At 40.6% G+C, this 22,114-nt stretch overlaps 1 protein-coding gene across 1 annotated transcript in view; it reads right to left on the bottom strand.

Annotated features, from left to right (window-relative positions):
* The window catches only part of ccdc102a (coiled-coil domain containing 102A), a 47,337-nt gene extending 25,223 nt beyond the window's left edge, over positions 1-22,114 (bottom strand). Inside the window, exons 1-3 of the mRNA XM_014968710.2 lie at positions 21,617-22,114; positions 1,468-1,902; positions 961-1,341 (exon numbers count right to left, since the gene is read on the bottom strand). Coding sequence (XP_014824196.1) covers positions 961-1,341; positions 1,468-1,821 — 735 coding nt within the window. The 5' untranslated portion in view covers positions 1,822-1,902; positions 21,617-22,114. The remainder of the gene's footprint in view (positions 1-960; positions 1,342-1,467; positions 1,903-21,616) is intronic.

Here is a 22,114-nt window from a genome sequence, read left to right as displayed (position 1 = left end):
TTTGGACACCACAAAGGGGCTTCCACGTCATTCTTAATTCAGATATCTAAAATTGTAATTTTGACTAGTCATAATTGTGTTGAAGATATCTTAGATCGTAATTACAGATATGTCTCCCGTCAAATGACAGATCCAGTGATGTCACTTGAGATATCTTGAAAGGAATTTTGACTCATCAAAATGTAATTACAGACATCTTAAGTTACCATTCCGGATAGTCAAAATGTAGTTTTGTCTAGTCAAAATGCATTTTTAGATATATGGAATGCAATTACGGATAGTCAGACAAAAACGAATTTATGTTAAAAAGGCTTGCCACAGCCGCATATAATGCATAGTGGGATTCCCACATTAAGTATTTCTTCAGCAATAACCAAACATCTTTCAAGCAAATATCACTAAATATATTGTCCCAAAAAAGTAGAAGCTGGTTTGCTTATATGATTTCTTATTATTAGTTCTCTAATACATTTGTTATTAGTTTTACTACTTAAAAATGGGTCAGAGTTACCAATGAATAATTGTTCTGTTAAGTAATCAGTGTGGTGTTGAACAGAGGACGACAATAACATTTTTCACCCCAGAAGGGATAGCATCAAATATGATTGCAAATTCTTTAGGCAGTACAGTAAAATTATATGTGGTCAGAAATTCATAAGAGTATTACCTTCTTTGTTGAAAAGTTAATGTACACAAACAATGCCTTTGTCAAACCATTTTTTTAAAGAAAAATAGATTTATGTTTAAAGCAGATGTCTGTTATTCCAAATGTAGTATTTGTGTGGGGAAAAGTTATGTTTATGTATTAAATTCCAACATAACAGTAGCTTTTTATGGAAGTTGGAAAGTTTAATTGGGAGTTTTTCAATACTATACCTAGAAATATATAGTAGAAATATTTTAAACTAATACAACAACATCATATTAGTTGGTGGTAGCACTGGGAACAAGGCCTCTCACCTTCTGCTGGCCCATCTTCTCTCTGTCCAAGTCCACATCCCTCACCGGTTCTGCTTCGGGAGACCCTGGTGGTCCCTCCTCAAACTTGCAGTCTGTTATGACCTTAGAGAGAGATGGTGCCGGGGAGGAGGGGGTAGCAGATGAGGAAGAGGAGGAGGAAGCACTGTGATGGAGAGGTGACAAAGGTAAGGAAGATGTGCCGGTAGCTGAGTAAGCAGTGGGGTCGCCCCGGAGATGCTGTGTCTCCTGGCGCAGCGCCTCGTTTTCGGTGGCGAGCTCCTGCCGCTCCCGCCGGACGCCGGTCAGCTCCTTGGTGAGGGTGTCCAGCCGCTGCCTCAGCTGCCGAATCTCATCCCGAGCTCTGTTCCGTTCTGCACGGACCTGACAAACAGAAACGGCACCACTTAACTAATGGCTTTCTGGACAATCATATCTGTAGTATGATACTACAGGTATGGACAATCATACGTGTAGTATGATTGTCCAGGCTCAATAATCTCTCCCCACCTTACTCCACTTCTCTCTCCAGTTGGCTGTGCAGTCGGACCACCACCTCATGGTCTTTTCCATCTGGGCTGCCCTGGCCCGAGCTTCCTCCAGCTCCCTGAGCCTCAACTCCTCCCTGGTCTCCCAGTCACCTCCAGCTCCTTCACCCAGAGAGCCTAGACCCAGACCTCCAAGTCCAGGCGACAGCAACAGAGGGGGGCTGGAGCTGGGAGTTCCCCCAGTAGGGCTGGGCGTGTGGGCCAGGCTGTCTGGGGAGCGAATCCCCCGGTCTGACCCCAGACCGATGCTGCAAAGAAGGCCGCCTCCGGCTGACTTCCCACTTTCTGACAGGTGGGGGCTGGGGCTGTGGTTCATTATGGCAAAGTGAACGACCAGGATAAACAGAGTGAAGGAACAGGGTGGATATTCAGGAGAGCATATCTGGACTGTAAAAACCTGGAGACACAGAAACAGGATACATAATAGCTAGCCATGGAAAAACAATTTTCCTCTAACAGTAAGTTGTTTTTCTGTCATTAGCACATTTATCAGTATAAAAGTGGTTGACTGACAGCGCTAAAACACTCCTCCTCACTCTCATTGATTGTTTTTGACCAGGAGTAGTGCATTTTTGCAGACTGCAATGAATATGGAATAACCAAAAAAGTTGTGAAGCTTCAAAAATTATCTTATGTATTGCCTTCTTTTATAGTGTGTATTATATCCACACAACAGAGCAGAGCAAAGAACAATACAAAGAGAAAACAAAACTCTAAACACTAGGGCTTGGCAAAATGTTTTTACATCAGGCTTCATGCTACTGCACTAATATATCAATCAGCTTCTCTCAGCAGTAGTTGGCAATATGCTCTTTGCTGCCGAGTATGATAATTCATGCGGCTAAAACAAGCATTATTTTTTACATCAACTTATAAGTTACGAAAGTTTTCCAGTTAAAATCATTTGAAGGTTCAGAATCAGCCTAGTATTGGTCACATTCTCAGCTGAGAAAGACTCACCTGGAATAAATTAAATTTTTAGCTATTGGAATTACACCCGAGACAAATTAATTTAATCAAAATTTGTCATGAAACTTTGATTCATGACAAAGTTTTATGACTTGGTCATGAAACTTTGGAAGGGGTGCACTCATTGCAGTTTTCTGGCCAATTGTCAATTACAGATCTTTGAAAATCCTTACCTGCTGATTTTGATTTTGGCCATTACCAATTTTTTCATCTGAAATGTTGCTAAATATAGTAAGAAAGTCGCTAAGTTGGCAACAGTGGGGTGAATATTGTTAACTGCAAACGTACAGACATGATCTGGTGGGCTGCTCTGTCAGTCAAACCTCTCACTGTAGAGTAGAAGAGGACAGTGGCTGATTTTTAAAACCTTTACTGATGTAGATAAGATCGTCTTCACATGTATTGGCCAGTCACCAATCAATGTAACATAAATGTTTCACTAACGTCACAAATCTTATTTTAGCATAGAGTGTTTTCTTCAGCAAAGTCACTGAGGAGGGATTCCAGAAGTGTGGAAGCATACATGTATGCTACATACTACATACTAAGCAATAGGTTATGGAGGACCAAAACCGACATAATAAGGAATAAAAGAATAATAAATATATAATGCTTAGATGTGCCTCTATTCCAGAACAGCTGAGTTAGATGATTGCATAATCTCTTCTGCAGCCGTCAAAAACTGCAGAAGGCTGTTAATCATCCACAGATTCAATCCAGGTGTGGCAGAAGGAAAAGACCTAGAACATGTAAGGCAGGTGAAACACTGATCCAAACCTGCTAATGACTGATTCAGTCTGTTGATTCTTGGATTGGTAACTGGTTAAACTGAACTGGACAATTATTACTTGTGCAGGATCTTTATCAGCATATAGACATTTTTTAATTAATTTAATCAACTTATTTGGAAATATTTGTAGTTAATGGAAGATTGAACCTCTCCTCTCCTTGGGCTGCCACCTTATCGTGGTGGAGGGGTTTGAGTGTCCCAATGATCCTAGGAGCTATGCTGTCTGGGGCTTTATGCCTCTGGTAGGGTCACCCAAGGCAGACAGGTCCTAGGTGAGGAACCAGACAAAGTGAAGCCTGAAGACCCCTATGATGATAAGTAACATTGGATTTAGTGTTCCCTCACCCGGCCGTGGGTCACCGGAGCCCTCTCTGGAGCCAGGCCTGGAGGTGGGGCACGATGGCGAGCGCCTGGTGGCCGGGCTTTTACCCATGGAGCCCTGCCGGGCTCAGCCCGAAGAAGAGACGTGGGTCCCCCTCCCACAGGTCCCCTGTGGGAGGGACCCTGGCGGTCTGATCCTCGGCTGCAGAAGCTGGCTCTTGGGACGTGGAGTGTCACCTCTCCGGTGGGGAAGGAGCCGGAGCTAGTGTGCGAGGCTGAGAGGTTCCGGCTAGAAATAATCGTCCTCACCTCGACACATGGCTTTGGTTCTGGAACCAGTCTCCTTGAGAAGGGCTGGACATACTTCCACTCTGGAGTTGCCCACGGTGAGAGGCGCCTGGCAGGAGTGGGCATACTTGTTGCTTGTTGCTCTCCATCTCGGTGCCTGTACGTTGGGGTTTACCCCGGTGAACGAGAGGGTAGCCTCCCTCCACCTAAGGGTGGGGGTATGGGTTCTGACTGTTGTCTGTGCTTACGGGCTGAACAACAGTTCAGATTACCCACCCTTCTTGGAGTCCTTAGAGGGGGTACTGGAGAGTGCCCCTCCTGGGGACTCCCTTGTTCTACTGGGGGACTTCAAAGCTCACGTGGGCAATGACTGAGACCTGGAGGGGCGTGGTTGGGAGGAACTTCCCCCCCCCCCCCCCGATCTGAACTCGAGTGGTGTTCTGTTGTTGAACTTCTGTGCTCGTCTTGGATTGTCCATAACGAACACCATGTTCAGGCATAAGGGTGTCCATATGTGCACTTGGCACCAGGACACCCTAGGCCACAGTTCGATGATCGACTTCGTCATCGTATCTGCGGCAGCATGTCGGACACTCGGGTGAAGAGGGGTGCGGTTAAGAAGCTCCTTGGTGGCAGGGCCCCGGGGGTGGATAAAATCCGCCCGGAGTTCCTTAAGGCTCTGGATGTTGCAGGGTTGTGTTGGCTAACGCGACTCTGCAATATCGCATGGGCATCGGGGGCAGCATGGACATGGATTGACAGACTGTGGTGGTGGTCCCCCTGTTAAAAAAGGGGGACCGGAGGGTGTGTTCCAATTACAGAGGGGTCACACGCTTAAGCCTCCCTGGTAAGGTCTGTTCAGGGGTCCTGGAGAGGAGGGTCCGTTGGATAGTCAAACCTTGGCTTCAGGAAGAGCAGTGTGGTTTTCGTCCTGGTCGTGGAACACTGGACCAGCTCTACACTCTCACCCTGGTTCATACAGTACAAAGCTTAACCTCATGGACGCTGTTCTTCCATGGACAGTACTGTTGTTCTGACAGTCAAAAAGGAGTCAAATATGTTTGAAGATCCATCCCTCTTTTCTTAAATAAAATGTTATATCAATCCCATGTCATTTGTAACCTTTTGTACACAGAGGTTTGGTAATATGTTAATGTAAGATACTTTTGAACGACATATACCCATGATACACATCATCTGCCAATAAAATAGTGTTTAACACCAGTGAAGAAACTTTTAGTGGTATGTTATGATGCAGATCTGTCAGACCAAAGAAATTAGCATAAATCCTTAGCTTTCATTCAATATAAAATGAGAACAAATCTGAATATAGAACCACATTCAAATGATTGTTTAATCAACATTGATTCCTAACTGATTCAATGTAAAATCAACACAAATATGCATGTAAATTGGCATACAGATGATGGTTGAATCAACATCGATATAGTGTCAGTTATGGTTGAAACTAACGTTGATTCATCATGCAAGTCACCGACCACTTTCAATTCCGTTTCAATGCCAGGCTTCAAAGTGGATTCCAAGTCTCTGCCTGACATTGTTTCAGTGTTGTTTCACTCATATTGTGCTATCTGGGTAGCTTTTGTGTTTATGTTAGCAAGGGGATTTGACACCTTCATTTGTCACACTCAGAAACTCATCTACCAGCCATGTACCGCGACAGAGGATTTCCACCTCCCGTTTGTTGAGACCAGGGTGATATGAAATTTATTGTGCGGTTCATCCATAGCTACATTTATACTGTAAGCATCAACTATTCAGCCACCCACTGTGTTCAGTCCATCTACTTACCTGTATAAATACTCCTGCAGCGCTCTCAACCAGCAGCTCCCGGAGGAAAAAGGCTGCCGTACTCCAGGCATCGCATTCATTTTAAGGATGCTTATTGGTCCCCCGAAAACAACAAAAACCCGGTCATTATCAAAACAAAATCCCCACGGCCGAACTTGAAAATTGGACATTAAGATGATAAAACTTAGCTTTCGTCAACAACTCAGAGGCTCAAGTGAGAGCTCCGCGCGATGCAGATAATGGCGCGCTAAATAAAACATAAATTAACCAAGCTTTGAGGCAGATCAATTTTCCTCAAGGAATTTTAATAATCGAGGTACTTGAATCATCTGAGGAATCGTTTCAGCCCTAGCTAGCGCCGACTAAAATGGATGACTCCGACTTCCTGCTATCCTAGAACTCTGTCCCGAACTGCAGGGTTTGCTGCTTCGCTTCGGTAACGGGATGCAGAATGTGAATGGTAAGTAACCCTCACAAAATTACACCGTTTAACAGCTACTGAAGCGTCCACCCTTTTTTCAAATTAGAAATCTTACACAATTTATGACGACCATCAAATATCTTGTCTGCCGTGGTCTATGTTATCATAAGTGCATAAAAAAGGCTTGTGCAATATGCGCTGGTTAACAAATTCTTTATGTTGAATTCGTTAACCAGCGCACTTTTATTGCGTTACATTAAGCGTTGCAAAGTACCAAATGTATCTGGAGGAAATGTGTTAAAAACTGTCAAGTTATGCCTCCGTGTGTATCAACTAGTATTGAAGCTACAGTGGGAAAGCACAGGACCGCTGCAAACAGATTATTTATTTACCTAGCACATAATCAATGATGAGGGAGGCAATGTAACTCTTTAATATATATCTTCTTCCAGATGCAAAATTAAAAACCAAGCTAGTAGATCACAGGCTGAAGTAGGATATTCACATAATTTGTCTTTTTTTAATGTTAATTGGTGTGTTTGTCTTCTCTTTAGTTTTATATCGAATTATATGTAATATGCTTTTTACTATGTTATGTTATGAAATTAAATTATGAAATAATTCCGTGTTCTAGTATGACCAGCAGAGTCATGCTTTAGCCAGCGCTAACAGGGACACGTCTTACATTGTTCATCTTTGGGCCCCAACCAGGATGTTCATGTGAGAAAACTTAGACTTGCCAGCATAAGTTTGAGAAGTGCAACCAAAAAAAAAAAGAAAATCGCAACCAAGGATTTCTGACATGCACAAACAAAAGTTTGTTTTGCAAATAACTTTTTCACTTCATGAGACAAAAAAATAGTGATTTTAATTTTTAAAAAAATTTTTTTTAAACAATTTCTTTTTGCTTTAAAAAAATCATTACAGTTCAAACAGTTTTGATCACAGTTTTATTTTTTTTATTTAAGATTAAATAATTGAGAAACAAATGTAACTCCATAAACCCTGGTCCTCAAGGCACACTGACCTACATGCTTAAATGTTCCCCTGCTTCAACACACCCCATTCAGAAGATTGCAATTCAGCCAAACCCTGTTTGTTAACCCGGTAACACTTTATTTGAAGGGGGTTGAATAAGACTGTCATGACACTGTCATAAACATGACATAACACCTGTCATGAACATGAGTAAGCCTTCATGAATATTTATGACTGTTGTCATAAAGCGTCATTCGGTAAATTATGACACTTTTAATACAAAATTGACATTATTCAAAATGTCTTTGTTATGACAACTTGACATTAACCAATAAATCATTACTGATATAAATTTGTTATAAAAGAATTACTGATTGCACTTTAAAAATGAGGTAACTTTATGTTATTAAAGGTAAAGTTTAAACAGTAATGATTTATTGGTTAATGTCAAGTTGTCATTTTGAATAATGTCAACTTTGTATTAAAAGTGTCATTATTTACCGAATGACGCTTTATGACAACAGTCATAAATATTCATGAAGGCTTATTCATGTTCATGACATGTGTCATGTTTATGAAAGTGTCATGACAGTCTTATTCACCCCCTTCAATAACCCTAACCCATAAGCACTGAAGCAGGGGCATGCCTAAAACTTGCAGGGCAGTGTGCCTTGAGGCCCAGGGTTGAAAAACACTGGATTAGACATTGGCATTTCGATCATTAGAAATCAACCACAAAACAACATTGTTTCAATGACATATTTTCATTTTTTAATTAGTTGGCTAGAATTAAATGATTGTTTGATCCACTGTCAATTGTAGTTCTTAACCAATAATCAAGGTTTTTGACCATAATTCAACATTGAATTACCATAGTTTGCTATCTGGGTAGATTTTAATCTAATGTCTAAATTAAAATCTAAACACTAAATTTTAATCTCAGTGTCTGAGCAAAGCTACTAAACAAAAGAACATCATATCACATGGACCCCCAGGTATATTTATTCAAGAGGTTCTAGTGTTGTAAATTATACAGTACATTCCTGAACCGTGACTCAACTGTCTTTATGGTGTATGTAAGGGATACACCCTACAAGCCAGCACAAATACACACACGCGCACATGAACACACACGCTATGCACACAGACTGTCTAGCTAACCACTAGTTTCACATAATCAACCTACCAAAGCTATAAAAAAAACATATAGACTTCAAAGTCTATTGACAGTTTGAAATATTCAAATACTTGAAGTGACTAAAGAAAAATTTCTAACACTTGAAAGATAAAGTCCAGTGTTTTTAGGGAGATCAGTATTGTTGGGGTTTTTTCATTTCAGTTTCTATTCACATTTTCTGTGGACATGTAAAGATAAATGAGACATATTAAAGCCTAAAAAGGCCACTCTCACTGTACCCATGAAGAGAATATAAAGAGGTGTACATATATAGTAATAAATTAACAAAAAGCAAACAAAATACTTTGGTTGCAAGTGTCTAAAACCTACACATCCTTTGGTAATGGTGTTTTAACTTTGTTAAGTCTCTTCTTTGGTGCCACAGTGTACATTTTTTCCCATTTATTCATAAAGATGTTTTCTTTTAGTCTAAGAATGAAGGTCATTCCCTCAGTCACACAAATTTTATTATCAGGTGTAGCTGGCAGAAGAGAGTCGTGACACAACAGCATTCATAACAAATGAAGGACTATCCAGATTCTGTGGAGTTCCATATGGACTGCGTTCAGCCCCAAATGCATTTTTCAAACTCATGTCCCTGGTGATCAAAGGCCTCAAAGGGGTTCAGAACTACCTAGATGATGTGACAGTTTATAGGTGGCTCTGAAGGAAGTGGGCCTCAAGGACAATACGGAAAAGTGTCATTTTAACCAGGAAGGTCTGCAGTTCCTGGAACACACAGTGTCAGCCTAGGGTCTTCTATTGAATGAGGACTATCTTAGAGCAATTACAGAAGCCCCAGAACCTAATGATGCCTCTACTCCATCCATGGTGTTCAAAGTTTGTGCAAAACTATGCATCAAGGATGGAGCCCATGTGTGTTTACATACATGATGATGTATTCAAGTGGACTGAGGCTGCATAGTCAAGCTTCAACAAGGAGTGCATCGTGAACAGCCTAGCACTGATCGCATTCGACCCAGGGCTCCCAACCATTGGATCAACAAATGCTTCAATTTATGGTTTAGGGGCCATACTCATGGATTTTCGCAACTACACTCCTTTGTGTAGTAGTCTGGTTGACTACTACACAAAGGAGCAGGAGGCTGCTTTCACACCTACCATTACCAGCACACAGCAAAAGCAATCACAGCGTTCCTGTCCACATTGTTTTCCAGGCTTGGAAATCCTACACATTCCAGTAATGGAACATTACAAATAATGTTAAAAAATTAAAATGGTTGTTTAAAAAATTAAAATGCTTGAAGAATGCAGAGTGACTTAAATGCACTGAGAGTGTGCATATTTTAAGTTCTTTTGCAAATATATACTGAGGAAGTGGGATTGTTTGATACCAACTCTTAAAAATGTTTAGTCAAATTCAGCTTAAAAGTCAGACATCATTATAAAAGATACATTTTATAAAATATTTAACTACCAAGTAAAAGAGCCGTTTACACTGCTTAATGAATGAAGCAGCTGTTTAAATATGTATTATGTTTGAATTTAGGAGATTCATGCTCTGTCCCAACTGGTAAGCTTCTTAAACAAGAGGGGAAATATGTTGTGCATTCAATTACTATACTTCAACAGTAGGCGTCATCATAACTGCTATCCTGACTGAGAAGAGGACTAGTAAAAAAGGTTGAATAGAGTTCATATCAGAGTTTTGCCATCCATCTTTCTTTCCATGTGCCTGTTTATTACGTGCACACTACAAACTGTAATCAAAATAAGTTTGGGTTTCCATTAATTCAACCCGGTTAAAAATTTAGGCCCAAATAATGCAGTGATTACGCATGTAACTGCCAGAGGCCTGGGAGAAAAATATGAAAAAAGCATTCAAAAGTATTGCCCCCATCCATAAAAATTTTTCCCTCGAGAGTTATGAGAGTTCACAGTCTTTTAGATAAAACGCCAATGAAACGTGGCTAAAACACCAAACACAAGGATCATCTATAACTATCATCACACTGGTATGAAAACGCAGCAACATAACAGCAGTGTCAGTTCTGAACTGTTAGGGTTAAAGTGTATCTATTTGTGTTGAAGTTATCAAAACAGAAGTGGGCCTAAAACATGACTCCACCCAGTGCAGATGCAGCTCCAGCGCTGGGCTGCCACATCTGGAATATAGATCACCAAAAGCCAGGTTCCAGTATCACAAAGTTTTCTCAGTCAGTCAGTGCGTGAGCGTGTAGGTAAGGTTTGGAAATGTTAGTAATTTTCAACCACTTCTAAACACCCACACATAATGACACACAGAATGTCCAAGATTTAGGCAGAGATTCCAGTTTACGTTTTTGATAGTGCGTAGGCCATTCCTAACTGTGGTCTATGCACACTACCAAAAGGAAAGAAAACTAAACTAATGCAATAACAAATATACATCACAATAACACAATAACACAAACTGTGGAAATGACTTTAAAAAAAGCTCATAGTCAAACAGGAGCTTTTAAAAAGTTTCCAGAAGTGGAAGCTTTTGGACTGAAAACATTTCCCTGTAGGCTCCAACTAAAACTCTGCTGCTGGCCATAATTACCAGGTCCTAAACAAATGCAGCTAAATGCAGACAGACACACCATCTACCCATCTGGATGGAAAGTCTTGTTATAACAAGACTTTCCATCCAGTCTTATGTGCTCAGGTACACTTGGGTAATTGCCTATTATTTATTTAACTTTGATTTAACACCATTGACATTGTGCCACTACCTATCAATGCCATCTCTCCCTTAAAATAAAATTGCGCCTGGGTAACAGTCAACAGGATAAAGGTACACCTGCGTGTGCCTTTATCCTGTGGATTTGGTCACTAGTTAACCGTCTCTCTCCAGTCAATCTAAATGTAGCCTCTGCTACCCAGAGATTGTGCTTTAGGTGTTTGATCCAATTTCCAATTACAACCATACTTTGACTGAAAAAAAACACCACAAATTTATGGTTCCATATTAAAAAGTAAAAATGCATATCAGTGAAGAAATGGACCTTATGTTAATGCTGTGTACAAATTTAAAGAATATCAAACATCTGGAGGTGTTTCATAAGGAGCGATCCCCCAGCGGGAGCCTTTTCCAGGTAAGGTTTTTTTGGGAAAGGTTTTCTACACATTCCCTTTTCTTGAGAAATTAGAGATAAAGGCTGGGAACTACCCCAGAAAACGAGCCTGTCAAGGAGATAGTACTCTTTAGATGGACCCAGAACCAATGATGGAGTTTTGTAGCTAACATTCTGACTATTGTAATTAAATATTCTTAGTATTTTAGTCGACTCCCACTATAATTTAATTTTAACATTTTCAACAGGAGTAATTGATGGTGGTACAGTTAGTAGCACTGGTGACTTGCAACTTTTGAATCCTGTCTTGGCTTGTTTTAGGTACTGTGATTTCTCCCCACAGTTCAAACCCAGTTGTCTGCAGGTTTGAGTATATGTGTGTCTGTCTGTCTGTCTGTCTGTCCAGGGGACTTCAAGAAAAGTGGGATTTTTGTCAATATGAAGCCATATCAATTGCCATGGAAATTCAGACAAACTCATCTCAGCACTGCTGCTTCTGAGATCCAAATGATTTATAATTGTATTCTTAGTGTTGTGATCTAAGAACATAATTCACATAATCTTATGCTTCAATCATTTAAGTAATAGACTTTATAATAGAAAAGAAAGTAGTGCAATTCATCTTTAATTCAATAGTGATTTAGCTTGGTAGGTCTGAAGAAACAAAGTGGATTGAGTTTTATGTCTGGAATCTGAAATATGAAAAGCACAAATTAATAAAGCTTTGAAAATAATAATTATTATAATAGTGAATTCAGTGTGGGGTAATGAGCAAAATATCCTGCTACTTTTCAGAGACACCCTATCCCAGAATCACACAACAGATCAACAACAGAGCCAGTCATCACTAAAACTTCTCTGAGAGGTGGTGATGAAAACAAAGGGAGGAAGAGGCTGAACTAAGAAGACAAGTAAATGAAAGTTGCAGTCTTAAGGACACGCAAGGAAGGTAAACAAAGTAAGAGAACTGGAATGTGTTAAAGCAACCAGAGAGAGTAAAGACACACTGTGTGCCTAAAGCAGAGGGCCATAGTCCTGACCTTCAGAGCCAACATTTCCACACATTTTAAATGCTTCCTGCTCCAAAACATCTGATTCAAATAACTGAATTATCTCCACATTTCAATCATCATCTGTTTACAAAAACAAAAGAAAATGCAAAAAACCCCAATACAACAGCAGTCAGAGCTGGAGTAAAAGTTTCCTGTTAAGTTTGAGCTGCATTTGTAAGAAAGCAGTCAGAAACACAAAGACCAGTTCTCCTTGTACACCCTGACAATGAGAGGGTGGAGCAAAAATATTGAGGATGTTGATATTCCACACAGGAAGACCCTCTGGACAGAAACAGACCACCACATACCAGAACAACCCAGTCAACCCAATTTTCTTGAGGGCAAAGCAGTAGCTTTGTCTAAAAACTGCAGTCAGCAAACTTTTGAAATGGTGCAAAAAGGAAAAAGCAAATTAGGCAAGTTTCCATCTACTAGTTTACAATAACTCTGAAGAATTTGAATTAATTTGAGTTACAACATTTAATTTCCCTTTGGGATCAATAAAGTATTTCTGAATTTGAATTGGGAGCAAATCAACCAGGCTACACAAAGAATAATTACGTGTGGCTGTAACAAACAAGATGCAGAGGTTGCAAACCTGCATGCACCACAAAATGGAGAGAGTTCTCCCCTCCAAGCTGGAGGTTTGGAGAATTTTCTCAGGATCTGGCACCAGTGGATGGGAGCATTCACCACGCAAAAAATTACTCATGAAACATGCTTCCATCTCCCATTTTCTGCAATGACTCTTTCAGTGAAGCCAAAAACCATCTCAAGTGAGTGAAAAACCTTTTTGTGAAACTTAGGACATATTTTTTTAAATTTGACATTTCCACCTTTTCTAATGTGACACTTTGAAATGTGCATAAAAATTATTGATGGAAACAAGACTATAGTTGGCTACAGTGCTGAATGTTTACTCGATCGAGGAGTGGCTGACTTCATGTTTCTATTTCAATCAGGTTTTCAAAGTGTGACATGAGTTGTAATTGCCTCACTGAGCATGTAACTATGGTAAAGAGAAAGGCCAGATGTTTTATTTTTGTTGCACATCCATTAATATCAAATCAGAGCAGTTTGTAATGTCACTTCAGTATTATGTATGTATATTGCACTAATTTAGAAATGTGAGAATGATTAGTATTAAGAAGGCACAATAGATATGGTATACAGTAGAAATGATAGAAATTTGGCCTATGAAAGAGAGTAAGCATTTTGTTTTACCACCTTAAAACAAAGCATACATGCTTAAATACCAACAATGCTGCCAACTACAAGTTCCAGTCACAAACACTGGGAAGAAAAAGCAGGATTTGACACAGACATCCATTACATTAAAGTTATTGTGTTTTTATATAGAGATATTTTTTTCATTTATTTATTTAACTTTGAGTACCAGATACTCATCGCTGAGATTATGCTGCTGCCTATCAATGCTAGGCAGCAGCATTGAAATTGTATTTCAATAGGCATTGTGAGGGAGGTCCCCCTTTTATTTTAAGGGGGACCTCCCTCACAATGTCTATCATTGTGAGATGATAGGCAGCAACATAAAACACAAGTTACAAATATTACCTACAAATAAGATCCACAAAAGAGGGTTAAACAAGTTTTAACACATAATGCATACATTCCAATTAGTATGTGATTTTTTTTCTCCCTTTCTATTGTAAGTTTTATACAAATCATATTGTGATATACCACCACCCATCACAATATATGTTGTGATATGAATTTTATGCCATATCGCACATCCCTATACAGTATATAGCTTAGTTGCATACTGTCACTATGCGACATCCACTTAGGAAATATTACAACTTCAGGTAGGAACATTGCACCTCTGATGACAGAACAATGGCTTCTGACCTTCTGAATGTCTGAGCTCTATTCCTGGTAGCAGCGAGAGGTGATAGTCTTCATCACCCCTCTGCAGCCATCCCGCATGGTGCTTTGGAATCACATGAAGCAATATCTCAGAAACATGTCACTGTCATCTTAATGCAAAACCCTGATGAGGAAAAGCATTCAACCTGTGCTTTAGCAAAGCTCACTGATTTTCTAACACTGACACACCTTAGTTAGTTGTTACTGTTAACTGACTAATCAGTTCTCAGAATCACTATAAGGTGAAAAGATTTCACATTTTGGAAAGTGAGCGGATGTGAAGAAAGAGCCAGCATGCTGTCCCAGGCAGAAGGGTGAGCTGTGAGAACCAGGAACACATGGACTGGATTTCAGCTTCTGCCTCCACAACCCATTTGTTTCCATGACAGCCACACACAAGAGTCACCTGTCAGGGTAGGTGCTGCTGGCACTGGTGTGTTTGTGTGTGTGTGCTAGGAGGACAGAAGGAAAGATGGAAATGGTGCCAGTGCTCCACTGATCTGTGTGTCTGCTGCTCCATTAAGCCTCACATCCCTTTCTGTTGAAATCTTCATTCCTCCTGTCAATTTCAAAACAGGAGTACAGTCATTTCAAACAAAGCCTAAGGAGGGACCACATACTTTGATTCTTTTACTGGCTTGCTGCAGCAGTGTCTAAACATCCAGCATGACCTGAGTGAAAGATGGGAAAAGGTGGTGCCAGATACAGATCTAAATAAATAACATAAGAGATTATTTGGGGCAGAAATAGGTCTCATCACCTTGGAATATTGAATTGGAAGGGGAAATGGTAGTCCAGTCCACTGTTCAGAGAGGCCAAGCTGACAGGGGCTAGGGGAAAGCTGTGGTTACCAAAACGGAAAGAAGGTGATGACATTGAGCAGTACCTTGACTGGCTTGAGGCTGAATGGACAGTGAGGCTGATTCCATACCTGTCAGGAAGGGCTTGAGCAGCCTATGTAGCCATGGCAGCAGAGGACAATGGAGATTACAAGAAAGTAAAAGAGGCCATTTTTGCCAAGTATGACATCAATGAAGAGGTCCATGGACAGCGGTTCCGGGCGCCTGACGTCTTCCCAAAGAATTCTACAACCAACTTAAGGACTTGTACAACAAAATGGATCCAACCAGAGAAGAAAATCAAAGCACAGATTGAAGAAGCCATCATCCTGGAGCAGGTTTATCACTCTCTGACTCGAGAGAGAAAGGCGTCCAAAGTCAGCACAAGAAGCTGAGTGGAAACCTTTCAAGCAGCTTTACCCTGTGTGTGGGACATGGACACAGGGTATGTCCCACAATAGACCCCGTTTCTCACGCCGCCCACGATCTTAGCACAGTGCTCAGAAGGAGCACGGTAGATGTCATGGTCAAACAGCGAGGAAACGCCGTGGTGCTCACTTCTGGCTTTCTTTGACATTTGAAATTTAACGGTACAGCTTGGTACAACTTCATCACAGCCTGGCTTCGTGTAAAAAAGCACAGCACTCTCTCCCTCCCAACCTCTGTTGATAACAGTGCTTCTCTCGTCTAGATCACACCCCATTCCCTCTGCTCATCCCTTCACTCGGTCGTGTCTCTTGGTTCCACCAAATTTTCTGGAATTTTTCCAAATTTGCCATGGGCGAGGTTTAGCTTTCAGAGATTAGTTACACTTTGAAGAGTCATGGCATGCTTTCAAAATAATAGCTGTAAGTTTTTAGCAGTTTAATGGTTTTCTATTAATATAGATTGTCTAGATAGATTGTTCATATCTATACATCAACATAGATAGATATAGATCTATTTAGACCAGTGTTTCTCAAACTTTTTCAGGCTGAGGACCACTTAACCCATTTAACCAACAGTCATAGACCACCTAACCTGGAAGTTTATTTAATATTTTTTAATTAAATAAAAACAACAATAGCTGAAAGCAGACTATGATTTCAAGCAAAGTCGTAAAAAACAAAGAATAGCTCTTCTGACTAACTGGAGCAATTCATACCGCTAACCATTCAAAGGAATGATGATGTGTCAATTATGTTGAACTGCCACTAAATATTTCACAGTATTATTTGCATAATAGTGACCTTGACTGACTTGAGTCAAGGTCACTTGAAGCTTCACTTCTGGAGTCCAAGTTTTTAGCTTTCTGCAACATTGTCTCTGTGCAGTCAATTACACAAGTAGTGTTAGTGTAATGTTCTAACAAACTTTTGGCAGTGTTGCTTTAATTGTTTCATGGTGCAACCACAGAATAAGGTCTTTGGATTTTTTTCAACCATTATGTATGTCCACATTCAAACTATTTTACTGACTTGGTCCTGTGATATTTTGAACCTCTGTGCTAAATCAGCCATGACAAAGTTCTGTCTCAGCTTCATCAAGGTAGTCACAATTTGGTTCACCACAGGCATTGTTGAAGCAGGAGCCAATGGTTTAAGGCAAGACATGTGTGAAACTCTGAGTGGAATCCCTGTGAACAAGAGAGTCTACATCAGTCAAAATAATATGGAGTGAAAATAGTCTAAAAATATCTGTGCGTGTGTAAAAAGATTTGTGTGTGTGTAAAATGATTTGTGCGTGTGTAAAATGATTTGTGCGTCCGTAACAGGATTTGTGCGTGTGTAAAAAGATTTGTGTGCGTGTAAAAATATCTGTTCATGTGTAATACTGGATTTGTAAACCTTAAAAATAAAATAAACCTTCTCCTACGCCTATACATGTTGAAAAAGTACACACAAATCACCTGGTACACACACACAAAACTGCATTTACACACAGATCCGGTTACGAGTGCACAACTATTTTTGAGACTCATTTCACGCTTCGGGGGAAGCTCCCAGATTTGTGTGTAGATGGTGCGTTTACATGCTAGTAAAAGCTGGGACATCTGAGTTTTGCTCTGAGTCTAGTGTTTTTATCCTCTGACGTTTCTCACTGTGCTTGTGCCGAAGTGGCAAATACTTTAGTTCGTGGGAAACGGTATATCTCAGCACTTCCTTATATCCTAAATTTATTTTTAGACATATTGTGCATTTTTGAGCGGTACAAGAGACTAAGTGGTCTGAAAAGCGACCACTGGGTGGCGGAATGGTTCGCTGGCCGGAAAAATAGCCAGGCAAACTCAGAAGCAAGACGGAGCGTCCCGGTGGTCTGTCCTCTGAAGTAAGTAGGAGCTAAACCTGCAGGCTTTGCCCTCCGATTATAATGAGACATGGAGTAATTATAAATGATTTCAGGTTACGTTTTATATGTCTGGTATTTTGATACTCTGCCCTCCTCATACGTTTCTGTTAGCGGGAGCGTATTACACACGCACAGATATTTTTATACACACACAAATCTTTTTACACACACACAAAACATTTTACACACACAAATCTTTTTACACAGGCACAGATATTTTGAGACTATTTTCACCCCATAAAATACTGTCTCCAACAGAGTTGGACAATACTAGGGATGGTGCACTCATTCCACATGTGATTGTAAGCGCTTTGGGATAGATGTGGTCTTGGCCAGCCCAAGCCTCCATGGGGCCCTAAGTGAAATTTGGTTTTGGTTTCTGCTAATAATGTGGACTGGCTGCAATCAACAGTCAGATGATTAGGTCATTCACACACTTGCTAAACCTATTGCATTTCTGGATCGGTGACCGGCTGATACTTACATGTGAAGGCGATCTTATCCCCTGATCTTATCTACCTCAGCGAAGGTCTAAAAATCAGCCAATGTCCACTTCTGCTCTACAGTGAGAGGTTTGACTGACAGACAGATCCACCAGTTCATGTCTGTATGTTTGCAGTTATCAATATGCTTCTTCCATAGGCTTGTTATCCACAAAATGAAATGAGTACAGTAGTCCCTTGCCATATCGCGGTTCACCTTCTGCGGTCTCACTGTTTCGCGGATTTTTTGATTTTTTTTTATGCAGCACTGCGGTTTTTTAAATTCTGTGACAAAATTCTATTGTATGAATCAGACCACTTTGTTTCGTATCTTGATTGGGTCAATGGACATCAAAGCGCTTTGTTCTGTGTCTTGATTGGCCAAGAGAGAGTCGGTCTATGTTGCAGCCTTTGTTCTTAAACCGTAGTTTTCATATCATTCCTGATCGCTTTAATACAGTAGTGTTTACTTCACGGTGAACTTTTTTCATTCAAAAAGTTGGATTTATTTCAAGCTTCATGTTGACTAAACGTCCAGGGCCTTCGGCACCTGCCGCTGCACCAAAGCGCAAGAGGAAGATGCTAACCATCACTTAAAAGGTTGAACTCCTGAACATGCTAAAGGAAGAGAAAAGCTATGCGGCTGTAGGGCACCACTTCGAAATAAACAAGTCTTCCATTCGGTACAGAAAGAAGGAGGAAAAAAATGTAAGGACGACAGCAGCAGTAAGCTTTAACAAGAATGCGAAGAGGGTGGTAACCGTCCACAATAAGACCATTGTGAGGATGGAGTCTGCATTAGCCTTGTGGATCGACTGCAGGAAAAAGAACATCACAATGGATACAAACACCATCCGCACAAAGGCAAAAAAACTTTATGAAACTTTTGCTGAAAACGATGACGTTCCTGACAATGAGCATGACGATTATGCAGAGCCGGGACCATCCAGCGCTTCTCCCACAGGAACAACCCCATTTATTGCCAGCAAGGGCTGGTTTGACAAATTTCATAAGCGCTTTGGACTTAAGAGTGTCTCTCTGCATGGAGAAGCTGCTTCTGCCGATACAGATGGAGCTGAGGAGTATGTGAACAACAAATTTAAAGCCATCATTGAGGAAGGGGGGTACAAACCTGAACAGGTTTTTAATATGGATGAAACTGGACTGTTTTGGAAGCGAATGCCTTCTTGCATCTTCATAATGAGCGACAAAGCTAAAGCCCCTGGGTTTAAGGCCCAAAAAGACCGTGTGACAGTGATAATGTGTGGAAATGCCGCAGGATTTATGATAAAGCCAGGGCCTATTTATAAGTCAAAAAACCCAAGAGCCCTAAAATACAAAAACAAAAATGCGTTGCCTGTGTACTGGCTGCACAACGCCAAGGCCTGGATGACAAAAGTGCTCACCTCGGACTGGTTTCAGCGCTGTTTTGTCCTGGAGGTGAAGCATTATGTGAGAGAGAAAGGCCTTGACTTTAAAGTGCTTCTGCTCATGGACAACGCAGGAGGCCATGCTGCTGATTTGTCGTACGATGGCGTTCAAATAGAATATCTTCCGCTAAACACTACATTGCTGATTCAGCCTATGGATCAAGGGATCATCTGCGCTTTCAAAACCCTCTACGCCCAGAATGCGCTGCAACATCAGAGCAACTGTAATATATTTTACCGGTTGAGTAATCATTCAGGAATTCATCATGTTGTTAAAATTATGTAGGTTTCTGAGAGTGTAAACTGTGTGACAATGTGGAAAATCTTGACAGTTTTGGAAAGATTTATAAAGAATGTGAAGCGGGGTTATGGGGCCTTAACATGTATTTGAATAGGGAAAAATTAAACAGTCACCACATCGTGGATTTCGTTTATTGCGGGACTTTTTCAGAACTGAACCCCCGCAATAAAAAAGGGACCTCTGTACATATCCAGCATTTTTAGGGGTCTTTTCGAAGATTTAGATTTTTTAGCCAAATTCTTTTTGATTCATCAAATGTTGGTAGGCAATAGAAACTGTACCAATTATCATAGGTACATTCCTATTTTGTTTTGGGAGCATGTTCAAAACTTACTTATTGCAACCACAAATTCAACTTGGTCTCATCATTAGTACAGCTACGGACAGCACAATACATACCTGAGCTCTGAAAGGACATCTTACTGAACACTATTTTTGCCTAATATTTTACAATAACGGAAAAGAGAAATGTAGCATCTAGAATGAATACAGATTAACAAAAAGCTATAAATTGCACAGAGAAATACTGATACTACCGGTGGGCACTGAAAGTAAGACTCATAATTGTTCCTACAGTAACTCTCCCAGGAATAAGATGGATCCTGTGCTGTGAAAGCCAAGTACAACAACTTATGAGATCCTGAGTGACGAAATTCAGAACAGTCATTTTACATCAGTCTCCTAAAGGAATGGAAAACCTGGGATAGTCCAATCCAACAGCACTTGTTTGTGCAAGCTGTAGTTGAGAAGGAGGATGTTGTTGGTGAGTTTACTCCTGTTGGACTTGATTCGGTCTCATTTGATTTCTCTCATCTCTCTGTAACTCAGCAAAAAGAAATGCAAACCATTATTCCACCAGATCTTTTCAGGAGAAACTTGAGTCAACAAACCTTGTACACCATGAAAGTGTATACCAATAAGGCAAAGAATGTACCAGATTCCACAGAAAATGCTTTCAGTAATGGAGGAGGAAATCGCTCTGATGTTGGAAATGGGGGTCATTGAGCCTTTAGATAATGAATGGAGAAATCCTTTTGTATTGTGATAAAACATTATGTTCACATCGCCCATCCCTATTCCCTCGTTTTCAATCCAGACAGCGTTGGCTGTTAAGAAACATTTACAGTAGTAAACCCTCTTATAGTCATAATGTTAGATCACAAGAAGCATTACCCCTGACACAGCTTAAAAATATAACTGGCAAATTTTATTATGCAGGATATCTGAAAAGCAGCCATTTGCAGGGCGACGAGGCTACTGCAGCAGACAGCCTGACTAATGAACCAGATGAGATGAGCTGGGAATTCTCCCAGTGAAAAGAGCAAGACACCAGAAGGAGGGGGCATTTTGTGTAATATCCCTTTACAAGCTACCAATACCTTGAACTTTTATTTATTCTGTGCTCAATATAATTAATAACATATTGCTGTGAAAGTTAGCAGTGGTGAAAATAACTGCTGCTTTTCTATTCTAAATAAACTCTGATGTCATACATTTCAGTTTTAAATTATGGTAACAGAGTGAAAATACGGCATTTGCGCCACAAACTTCCCACTACTACCAAGATATTCCAGTTCATGCGACTGACTGAAGATATTACTGTAACTCACCAGGTTCAAGCACAGTTACGGCTGCTTTCATTTGTTGAACTCTTCACTTCAGCAACTTATTCTCATTTTAAAACATCAGTCAGATTACTTCATAATTTCAGCTGTAACAACCAAAGCAGGCATGTGCATGAAATATGGAGGATTAAGCCAGACTGAACTTCCAGAACCCAGCTGCTTTCTGGATCTCAGTGCTCCAGCTTCCTGACCAGACATGCACTAAGAAGTTGGCAGGATGAAGAAGTGTGCAACACATTCTGATCCGTTTCCAGTCTCCAAATTAATTCAGCACACAGCAAAAAAATTTTCTCACTCCAGCTGGAAACATGAGAATCCAACAACACGAAGAAAACGTAGAAAGGAAGCAAACCTGAAATGTTGCCACCACCGCTGGGCTCCGTCTGGATCCACCGCTCCAACAACAAAGAGCCAAGCCGAAATGTAGCTCCGATGCTCCTCTCGGCTAGCTAGCCTGATGCATTCCCAACAAAACAGCGCCAATAACCCGTTTTATGCTACTCAGCCTCCATTTGGATGTCTGCTTGCCGACGTTTTTTCTCTCCCAGTCTGAAATCTGGATGGAAAATGACTTCCACCCTGTGAAAACACAACAGGCGGATCTCTCGCCCGTGGACTATAAACCTGGCCAATAAGCTATCGATATGTTGAAGTGGACTACTTTTAGCCAATTGGGTCCAGCTTCCAGCATACAAGCGCGCACTGATTGGACGGCTGAGGAGCGACCTTAATATTACTACTGTTTCTGATGGAATGTGTTCGAAGTTCTACAACGCACACATTACATTCAGATTCAGCTTGTAAAAGCTGATGTGGGATAAAAGACATACGGGATGAAAGACATAAAACT

Source organism: Poecilia mexicana, unplaced genomic scaffold (assembly GCF_051168715.1).
Source record: "Poecilia mexicana isolate PSO_F unplaced genomic scaffold, ASM5116871v1 scaffold_3, whole genome shotgun sequence".
Classification (NCBI taxonomy): Eukaryota; Metazoa; Chordata; class Actinopteri; order Cyprinodontiformes; family Poeciliidae; genus Poecilia; species Poecilia mexicana.
The sequence above is the reverse complement of the archived record's forward strand: the minus strand, read 5'-3'. Positions and strand labels throughout refer to the sequence as shown.